The sequence below is a fragment of the Ischnura elegans genome, chromosome 2 (assembly GCF_921293095.1).
Source record: "Ischnura elegans chromosome 2, ioIscEleg1.1, whole genome shotgun sequence".
NCBI classification, from domain to species: Eukaryota; Metazoa; Arthropoda; class Insecta; order Odonata; family Coenagrionidae; genus Ischnura; species Ischnura elegans.
This window is the reverse complement of record NC_060247.1, coordinates 117576361-117587664: the sequence shown is the minus strand read 5'-3', so window position 1 is coordinate 117587664 and position 11304 is coordinate 117576361. Positions and strand designations below refer to the sequence as shown.

At 36.3% G+C, this 11304-nt stretch overlaps 1 protein-coding gene across 3 annotated transcripts in view; it reads left to right on the top strand.

Moving 5' to 3' along the window:
- The first annotated feature begins 968 nt into the window (after window positions 1-968).
- LOC124154474 (sortilin-related receptor-like) overlaps window positions 969-11304 on the top strand; it is a 56428-nt gene continuing 46092 nt past the window's right edge. For 2 of the 3 annotated variants that reach the window (XM_046528229.1, XM_046528228.1), the window contains exons 1-8: window positions 969-1321; window positions 1533-1775; window positions 2062-2223; window positions 2306-2557; window positions 2665-2924; window positions 7937-8144; window positions 8977-9162; window positions 9348-9621. In XM_046528229.1, the coding sequence (XP_046384185.1) occupies window positions 1070-1321; window positions 1533-1775; window positions 2062-2223; window positions 2306-2557; window positions 2665-2924; window positions 7937-8144; window positions 8977-9162; window positions 9348-9621 (1837 nt within the window). In that variant the 5' untranslated portion in view covers window positions 969-1069. The remainder of the gene's footprint in view (window positions 1322-1532; window positions 1776-2061; window positions 2224-2305; window positions 2558-2664; window positions 2925-7936; window positions 8145-8976; window positions 9163-9347; window positions 9622-11304) is intronic. The other variant, XM_046528230.1, reaches the window with a different exon arrangement.

Genomic DNA, 11304 nt, shown 5'->3' with positions numbered 1-11304 from the left:
TGATGATTATAAAAATGATATTGAATTCAATTTTAATTTGAAATAATTAAGTTCCAAAAAACGTGAAATATCAAACAGTGCCACATCGTCTATAGAGTCTCGGTGACATTGTTTGATTTTCCCCGCTTATAAGGTCCCACGTTGCGAAACCGAGATCGAAAAATTGCGTTCATTTTCGCTGCCGCAAACTTTTTTCCAAGAGTTTTGTTTTATATTCTTAAATAACCTCTATTAAATGCTCTGATGAGAATTAGGAGAACTGTTTTTTCTCTAACTAAAGATATTGTCCACTTTATATCAGGTTTTGCCGGAAAAAAGCGTCCGCCATTATTCGACATTATACCAAACCAATATCGACCCAAATATTAAAAATGATGTAAAATATGGATAAAGTACCGTATTATTGGAATATAATGTTTTTTATCCCATTAAAATCCTTCCAAAACTCTGCCACCATCTAATCTCTGTAGTTTTTCGAAGAAATACCAGATCGCGCGGGATTTTGGAAAATTGGTTATGTTTGTTCCTCTTTGTCATAGCAACGGCTGGGATCTATGAAAAATGACTTATTGTTTCATGATCTCCAATGATATGTGAGCATATGCACTAAGTTTCAAGTCTCTACCTCAAAAAAAGTAATTCGGGACTTATGTCCTCCTTTTTCCGATTTCGGACCACTGTGCACCGTGTCGTTCGTAGCAGGTCCCTTTGCCGTGCCCACTCCGTACCAACTCCGCCATTGCCGTGAGCCCTCTAGAATGTTATTCCTCAATTATACATTACGACACTATAGGGAAATATTTTTCACCAGTACCACCATCAGCGATCATAACATAGTAAACAACTAATTGACCTTGATGATAACATGTCAATGGCACGAGATCACTGGAGTTCAGGCTGCACTTCAGTCATCTGCTTGATCGTCATATCAGTCTTCGTCCGTCTGCCATGTGGGTATGATGAATATGCGTTGTGAATAAGAAGTGGTTGTGACGACTTGCTGTTAAAAGTTTTCCCTTGCGGAAGTTGTGAGCTGCGTTAGTCATTTAGTTGTATTTAGTCGAAAATAATGGCTTCCCCCGGGAGGTTGATATGTATTTTCATCCTCTTGGCAATTGAGTTATTGTCGGTAGTAGCAGACTTACAAGGACCGAGGTGTAAACATTTATACGTGAAAGACACGGAGGTCGCTCATGGTCGAAGTTTTATATTTAATAGAGACTCTTCTGTGGAGGGTGGCATCATAGAGCTGAGCAATATCGAGCCGCAGCTTCATCGCTTTAAAAGAGCGTCTACTCATGACGGCGAGATAATATCAGTGGTATGCTCGTTAAAAGTGTATCTGAAGGATCAATAATAATGTCTAACTTCATGCTTAGAATATTGCTAGGATTAGGATTTCCTAATGGCGTCGTACTGTGTGGTGATCACATGTTACTCAAACATTTCATATTGTGTTTTTATAATCATGAATTTAAGGGAAGTGGTTGGTCATTATTTGCCATTAACACCCTTATCCGTATCGTTTTCAGGTCAATAGTCTGGACGACAGTCACCAGCAGCTAATGGTGCATTGGGCTGGTGAAGGATCTGACGTCTTCGTTTGTCTCGCCAGGGACCCTACTATTGGCCGCGGCAGACCATCGTCCGTTTTTATTTCTTATGATTACGGAACTACGTTGGAAAATAAAACCCATTTCTTTTCGTTACAAGACCAGTCAGGTGGCTACGCTACTCTGGATAAATTCTACAATCATCCCAAGTATAATACGCATGTAAGTGCACATAATATCTAAATAGGTTTTGCCATGAAAATATGTTATCTGGTATGACCCAATTCAATTCATACTGTGTGTGAACGTTTCAGTGTTGTCGTATGGATGTAAGTTAGGATAAAGGTTGTCTTTTGTCCAATTATGTATTCGAATACGAGCTTGCTCTACATTATGAAGTTTGGGACTTCCATTCGCCTATGGACTCCCTATGGTTCATGCACCGTGAATTTGAATAAATATACTTTTCATTCTCTAATAGTAATCTTCTTAAAATTGTTATCTGCAGTATGTTTTTATAGATAGCACCCAAAAGGTTATATATTCAACCACAGACCATGGAAAGCACTTTGAAATGGTTAAGTTGAAATTCCATCCAACTGATATATCTTTTGATGAAGAGGAACCTCTCACTTTTCTGGCTTACGACAAAATTGACCCTCAGAAAAAGGTATTGCTATCCTTTATTATTTTCTTGACAAAAGCTGGGAAGAGAGCCTGTTGCAACACATCTATTAAATCTTATGTTACAGCTGTGGGTCACAAAAGATTTTGGAAGCACTTGGACGCTCGTTCAAGAAAATGTGAAAGCTTACTTTTGGTCAAACCTCCCTGGAGAGAAACAGCATTTGTACGTGGAAAGAGAGGAACCCACCGGCTCTTCAACTGTCCTTTCTTCACCATCATATTTTCAAGATGAGGATCTTACCAAGGTCGTCCTCAAGGATTTGGAGGACTTTGAAGTTCGGAAAGATTTTATGTTTGCTACTAAAAAGGCTGGAGAGGTCAGAGTTGTTGTTCTAATTTTTAAAATATGGCCTTTTATTCATTTGAGTTTATTTCTAATTGAAACTGGCGAATATATGGTGATAATTAAATTTTTACTTTTCAGAAAAATCTGGACCTTTATATATCCCATAAGAGGAAACCTTTTGTGAAGGCTGTATTTCATTCTGAAACGAATAACTTAAATTATCACGTAGCTGAAGTGTCAGATGGGCAAGTGTTTGTGGCGGTTGACCATGACGGCAATGGGCAAGTCAATTTATATGTGTCTGACAGAGTCACTGAGAATGGTATGCTGTTCACCCTATCTCTACCGAAGATATTATGCTTCTTCCCCGATAACACCTGGAATGTCTCATGGCTCAAGTAAGTGTCTTAAGCTGCTGGAATTGTGGAGCAATTATTTCTATAATAGAACTTAGGGGAGATCGTTATTGTGTAGCTATTTCTGATCATTAGGGCTTCTCATGAAACTGAGTGAGCCGCAACTCAAAGTTTTACAAATTCCAAAGAATGGAAAACTAAAATCTAATTATGATGATGACTGCTCAGTTCTCAATTTTCTTTTTTACTGATCTGTGAGAGGGGATGCAAAAAAACGTTACCAATATTTTTAGCTCAAAGATCAATTAGATAACCTTTATTTAGCATAGTTTACATCAAATGCTTTTAATAATTATAAGTAATGGAATCATGTGTTTTTTGTGTAGTTTTCATGTCACTCCAACGAAAACCATTGATAGCTATTGAAAACGAAACAATGAAAACGCAACACATGACTGAAAATTGGAACAGAGAACCAATGCCAGGAACAAAGGTGGAGTTGGATTCGAATAAAATTAGTACCGACTCATCCTTAACCCTTTGCCTGCGAACATTGCTTAATCAATGTTAAACAGCATTACAGTCATGTTCGGGGAAAAAGTCCCAGGCATCATCACGGACCCCACCTCGCGAGATGTTCGACCGCTTCTCTTTTTCTAAAGCCGTGCGTGACACTTCCCCACTCTAACAGTTCCCCCTAGTCTGGGTGTCACAGTCACATTTTGGTTTACATGTTAACAAAATAACGAAAAGATAAATTTTTTAATAAAAATATACAGCTAAAACTGCATTCTTAATATACTTTCAAAGAAACTCCAAATCTTAAACATAGTTATATTGCTTAAATTATTGATGTTGGATGTTACACCTCAATGGTTGAATTAAATTAGCAAAATTATGAAACAATATTTTTAGGGTCTACATTGAGAAATGTGTGATGCCCTTTTAGGCACAACATGAGTGCACATTAGTGGTGAAATTTTCAGTAGAACTCCATAGCGAAATGGCCGCGTGGTGAATTAAAAGATTCTCTCTAGGGATGGACTGATCCAGGATTTTTTTTGACCAGATCCTTAACGGATACTTGATATCAGGTGTCGGATCTTCGGATATTTCCGGATCCAATTGCATTTTCAATGGCCTGCTATACAAAAAAGCAATATTTCGAATTTCTTATGTGTAAATACATTCAAAGGAATGTTATTCACATTTTCATACACATTTAAGGAGGAACCATCATTGCAAACATGCCCGAAAACCTACCCTTATTTTGACACATGTTGTTGATCATTATTTTTTCTATCGAATAGTGAAAAAATATTGCTATGTCATCGGCCATTTAAAAAGGATTTATGGATTTGAAAAGGACGGATTTCCACCTTGAAATACATTGTCTTAACGGGAGAATCCCTTGTGAAACATTTTTTATCTCAAATTTGGCCCGAAATATATCGTTAAAAAATTAGCACAGCATAGAAGAGACATCGATGCCCAATATATATATAGTTTTTAGAAGGGGTTACCGATATGTTAGAGCCAGTATATAAGTTTAAAGAACATGCTTCCGGTTTTCTTCAGAGCGAGCAGCTATTTTGCTTCGCAGGTAGTGGCAACGTTGCAAAGTATACGGAGGTTAAATATGAAGATCGATATTGCACCTGTCGACTGCTGCGTATTTCCAGTGAATTGGATTTTTCGGAGTCATTTTTCTACGAATTGATTCAGCAAATATTCAGTTCATCTCGAAACGTGCGATACACCGAAATATGTAATTTATCAGTGCTGGTTGTTAAAGTAATTCCTATAAGTGCCTAAATTTTATTAAACATGCGAATAATCATGACCGGAATATAATACATCCCTTGAAATTGTAGGCGTATCGCTTCAAAAGCGATAATGATAGAATTTATTGAGACTTGCGATAGTTTATCGGTTCTTCAGAATATTACTTAAAATTGTTTTACGTTTATTTCGAAAAAGATACATCGTTTTCAACTTGTAGAAAATACTTCTTAAATATAAGTTCATTATCTAGCGCATTATGTATTTAAAAATCAATTTTATTGATATTAAAAGTCTAGAATAAGGTCTAAAGGTAAATGAATGTACCAGGAGACAAGCATATTGCTGTTGGGTACCGACTTTGCAGTGTTTGGAAATAAATATTCGAGAATGTACTAATTAATGGAATATTCACCAATGCAATTCTTCGAAAGTATAAAATAGAATAAAAAAGAGTACTTCTTTTTTTCACTGTCCAACCAATTTACTTTGATACGTTTTCCAAAGGTCCAATTAGCATAATTTGAAAAAACAGCAGTAAATACATCTATTCATGAAGTCATTGCAGGAGGATAAAAATTAGGATGCATTCTTGAACAATCGGTGACAGCTGACGTAAGTGAGTCCGTAGAAGTGGCAATGCCAGCCTTCCAAATTTACTGAAACTTCGGCACTAGGAGCAAGGATTATTTAATTATCCTGATATTAATGATTTGAATTTAATTTGGGTTATAAATGAAACATTAGTCTCTAATTTTCACTAATCAACTCCTTATTAATAGTATGGATGAGGCTATTTAATGGAAAATCTACGAAGAAATAATCATTAAAGAGCTTTGTGTCAGTCCTTCGACAGGGACTTTAATCATCTTAAATCAAGATATATCAAGATTATATCATTGATTATTTAAACAATTATGGACACCTTATGCTGGGAAATATTGCAAGAAATTCTTAAGAAATTAAAAACCAGTAGCTTATCGTATCTTTTAAGATTTGAAATTTTATTGCTATTGACGTGTTTTCATCTTCAAACACCAGTGATTATGTGACCTAATTTAAGTTAGTTTGACGAAAGGATTTGAATTTTCATTTTTGTCTTAAATTTTATCATGTGGCAAAAACTAATATATTCATAAACCTGGATTAATATGGGATTAAGAAAGTAATATAAGATAACATTATCAAAATTAAATGAATCTGAAGTGTTAATCATAAAATTGAAGAAAAATGTGTACAAATCATCTGCTTTGCCAAAAAATGCTCGTCGACGATTCGGTATCCTTCAACAGATGCACTCGTTGGAATCACTTCGATGGAATTGATGGATTCACTTTCGGCCACATTTCGTTTCCTCAAATTATCCAAAGTCTTACCTTCACCTTCAGACACAAATTTTCCTTTAAATCGGCACATTGAAGCCATCACTTCAGCCCAAAGGTATATTTAATAAATTAAGGCTAAGTAAAGTGGATAATAAAACGAGTAATATTGTAACAATGCAACGTAACTAAACGAGGTAGCGTAAACAAACAAAGGTGCTCAACCGGTGTGAAACAACAATATGTTGACAGCGTTGTCGAGTTGGTGGTCAGCAATTATATATATAAATCATTTTTCCGAATTAGGTTGAAATAAACAGAGCATAAACTTTCAATAGTTATGTTATTTTTATTCATCACAAATGATATATGTAGCTATAAAACTTTACTGTATTTCCAGAGAGAGTTTTTAAATTCTTCCGATACCTAAGAGTCAATATAACAGCCATTCTTCATATCTCAGGATTATTCCATTTTTAGTAAAATTCATGCATTTTACAACTATTTTGATTGATTTAACATTACTTTTACTTTTTATGAATGACAAATTTAGCCATTATAACTCGTTGTTGTCGAGTTTATCTAACTAATGAAAGCAGTATTCCGAAGCGCAGGTTCCTCCTTAAATATTTTTGCTCATTAAAAATCATTTTTATAACTTTCGAGTTATTTTTAGAAGCACTAATATTTGTACACGCTCAGGATCTAAACTCTTATACTTACGGTTGGAAATGGAAATAGGCTTCAATTTTCGGGTAACCATTGATTGAATTTTAGATTCCCTCAAATACGTTTCCCCCGAATTTGGTCCCATTCTTATCGCATGGTTGTGTTTCACACGAAAATGCTTCAGTTGTTGCATGGTGGATTTTTCACTTCCTCGCGATGGTTTCATGCCACAGTGTTCATTTGTTCTCTTTAAGTCAATAAAAATGTTTCCACACACTCTAAATACATTTTATCAGTATATCATTAAATGAAATAGAAACTGCGCAATCTGCAACTCAATTAATAATGTTTGGAACAACATTATAACGCCGCGTGCCTGTGACGAGTTGCGGGAACAGAACGAGACGACCGCTCAGTGAGAGGAAGAGTTGGGTAGCAGAAGCGAATAAACCTAACTTTCCTGGTTTATTGGATAGCTGAAAATTCATTGAATGTTATCACAAAATTGGTCAACCTTCCTTCCGTCTGCATCCCCTCCTCTGGCACTCCCATACGATAATCTCTTAAGTAGGTATTTAAACTTGCATCGACGTTGTCATGCCGATCAAGTGCTGCAACGGGATGGCATGGAAGTCTTAGAAAATACAGCTGTGACATCTGAGCTTCCTGACCCCCATGAAATGCTGCTTTTTGTGCCATTGGAATTTGGACAACTTTGAAAATTTTTATGTTGGGAACGAAACATTACGTGACCCTCGAGTTTTCTTGCATTGTGCAAGATTTCTCGATCTACATTAACTCTATTTTTCCCTAAAAAATTGGCAAGTTAAATGTGTTCTTCGAACGAAGCAAGTTTCTGATTTTTGGGTTTAAAGTAAAGCGTCAAATTTAACTTTTTGAAAATGAAATCGTCATGGTGCAAGCAGTATAAATGGCAGTTTCTATTTTCGTAAAATATTTGCGTCACAATGTGGCACGGCAAAATAACTTAGACATTTGGCATAAATGTTTCGACAATGAAGCCAAAAGTTATTTTTGAAAATGATTTTGTAATTTTAAAATTGGTAGTATAATTTTCAGGAGGCTGAATGTGCAAAGTATGTTTCAATCATGGTAGAATGGTTGTACAAAATGCATTAAGGTGTATTTAAAATTTTCTTCAATTCTATATTTAAAATGAAAATTATTAGTAACACATAATGTACCTTAGAATCGGGTAAAATATTCTCAGAAATTTTCATACAAGAAGTATGCTGATGCCTTTTTTTATTTGCTTTCTAGCGGTGTGACAGACAAGCCTTTTGCTGATTTCCACAAGGTTGAAGGTTTAAGGGGGATCTATATAGCTTCCCAAATCTCAAACATATCTGTGCCGGGTGTAAGACCTGAGGACCTCAAAACCGTCATCACATTCGACATGGGTGGCAAGTGGTGGCCCCTCAAGGCCCCTAAAGTTGATAACGAAGGGCGGCCAATCAATTGTTCAATGGTGAGGGTTCTCTCTCTCAGAAGCAGATTCCACGCCACCTCTATTGCTTTGATTCATTGCTAATAACTGAAGAGTACTATTTATTTCACTGGGTACTTAATTGTTTTCAGTTGTACTGTATCTATCACAGAGTGATTTGTATTTCAAATGATAATAATTTGAGTCTTTGTTAAGGGCTATAATCAATCTAGAACTTTCAAATCATTAATAATAAATCATAAATTATTTGCATATTATTTTGAATCTAATACCAATTTATTTATAAATTACTGAACAAAGTCACTGCTTCATGATTTCTTATTGAATTTTTTACATTCCAATGTGGGGAATGATGAACGTAAAGAATTGTAAATATTTTATCCTGACGCAGTCTTAATCATTGACATGTGCCCTATTTCACTGTGATTATAATTTTACATCTATGAATAATATAGATGATTGCATAATATTTAGAATATCTCACAAGTTATTTTTCTGCATTAATTGTGCAATCAACCGTGCCATTAATTGTGTTTTGCATGCCATTTGTTTACGCTACTAATAAGCCAGAACAGAAACAATTAGAGTTTTACCGCCATTGGTATGGCAGAGCTTCACGCAATTGCTTTGATTTGTTTAAATGCATATTTTCGCGGATAGTTTGAAAAACCATAAAAATTATGAGAAATCAAAGTAATATGAGTACTGCCAACGCCAGCCTGGGATGGAGGCTACGATTTGTATGTCACAACTAAAGACCCTGTGGAAGCAAGCATCCTATTGGTTGTAGGTTTAAATACCAGAATGGTCAGACAATAATACTTCTACCCTACTGACATTTCATATGCTGCAGGCGGATGGGTGCTCGCTGCATCTGTTTCAGCGCTTCAACAAGCTGTACCCAAAGACTCGCTCGGTGCCAATCCGGTCGTCTAAATCAGCACCTGGCCTCATCATGGCTACGGGCATCATTGGCAAGTCACTCGAGGGCCAACCCGGTGTTTTCCTAAGCAGAGATGCAGGACTAACATGGCATCAGGTACCCTTTTACTCACTGCCTACATGCCATGTATGTGTGTAATATGTATTACCTACAGCCTGATCTATTTCATTTTCATGCCAAAGTTATTCTGACCTTCTCACGTGCTCATATCCATCCTAACCCTTTGCTCATGGGCAGAGTGAAACTGGAATTTATTCATATGTGTAATTTTCACTTTTCAGGTTTTGAAAGGTCATCATTTCTTTAACTTTGGTGATCACGGAGGAGTCCTGGTGGCTGTCAAATACTCCAAATTCCTTGGCCGGACTAGGGAACTGATGTACTCCACCGATGAGGGGGAGACATGGAATTCATTTGAATTTTACAATGATGGCATTCGCATCTATGGTCTGATAACAGAGCCAGGGAAGAATACGACAACCTTCACAATAATTGGCTCAGTCAAAAGACATCACCAGTGGCACCTTATCAAGGTGGACCTTCGCAATGCATTCAGTGAGTCATCATTTCCTTTAGTTGTTAATATAAATAATGTTTCGGGTTATGATATTCTGAGTCTTCCAATTCCTAATCTCCATGCCTTCCTCAGTCTCTCAGCTAATCCCCTTTCCGCCGTTTCTTTCTGAACCCCATGTTTTCTTTTGCCTGTATCTCCATCACCTTCCCTCTGGAATCTGCTGCTTCATATGCTCCGGGAATCTTTTTCCCCTTCGTTTGACGTAGTTTTTGCGCTTCAACTGCTGTGTTCGACTATCATATTCTATTTTGTCACTTACATTCACTATTTTTCTGGTCCTTAAATACCTAATTCTTTCCTTTCTTGATTAACCTGCTGCTCTTTGCGTAGGTCCATTTCTGGACACAATATTAGGTTTTCCGTTTTTTTCGTTGGTTGCTATATTTCACAGCTTTGAATATCTTGCATTTTATAATACTCAGGCCACCTCCTTGTGCTGAACCTTATCGGACCTTTTTGAGCAGTCCTGTTCAAAGTCTATCACCACGCTTTGCTGAGGTAGAATCCGGTATTCGTATTCCTCTTCTTCTTCTCCTGTTTGTTCTCGATTGCCTCCTTCACGACTCTGCCCTAGTATATGTTGGCTTAGCACAATATTCTTACCTTGTCGTATTAAAATTTTTGGACATGAAGGAGGCTGTTTTCTACTGGAAGTTACGTTTTACCATCCTGATTTTTTTCAAAATTTTTTGACCGAAAACTCAACTTTTACATAAGTTTTAAATTTTCAAAATGAAATTAAAAAATTTAGGAAACAACAGTCACGCCGAAAAAATATATGTTGTCACCCCTACCCTGAAGTATAATCTTAATTTTTTCAGATTTTTAAAATAGGTGAAACACGTTCAAAAAGACGAATAACTGCTTCGCGCCATTTGCATCTTTGTATTCCAAAAGGATATTTGATTGTTGAGAGCAACTATTGTTGATCTTATTCTAATATTATTGAGTAAGAATAAACATAAACATGAACAATGCCTATCACTTTTAGATTGATCGTAATTATTGTTTGTAACCGTACTGTTAAACTTTAAATTCCTAATTACTGCGCGAATATGACAGAAGCGGTGATAATTTGTATATCGCCTTTTCGAATAAGCATAATGGCCGTTTCCCTGGAAAAATCATTGCGCAGGTTAGTATTTAAAACATTTGTTGAAATTGTGAGAATCCGAGCCTGCAGTTAGAGGAGGGCCTATTTTCCCCCCTGATAGCAGCACATTCTCTCGTGCGTTGTAGCAATTCATCGCTTTACACGAAACAATTTTGACTCTGCTTTCGTACATGCGTAAGATTGCACAGTGATGTGACCGGAGTAAAACGGCCTAAGTCATACTAGTACACCATTTACGGCACAAAATATCTTTGAACCAGACCACGTCACTAATTTCCTAAGAAATTCCTTCATTAACTAAGGTGTGTTAAGCGACTTTTTGTGTGCGATTATTTCCTTGCAGTAAATTCCACGCCTTACACATTTTTATCCATATTCTGTTTCCTTGTAGACATGACTGTCCATTAGAACAGATATATTGGCTTTAATGTAATGCTCTACCGATGAAGTTATTAACAGTGTGTTTGTAAAACCAAGAAATAGAATGGGTATACAATTTAAAAATGAAGTCATTGTTGCAGTAGCTATGCTTTATTGCAAAATGATT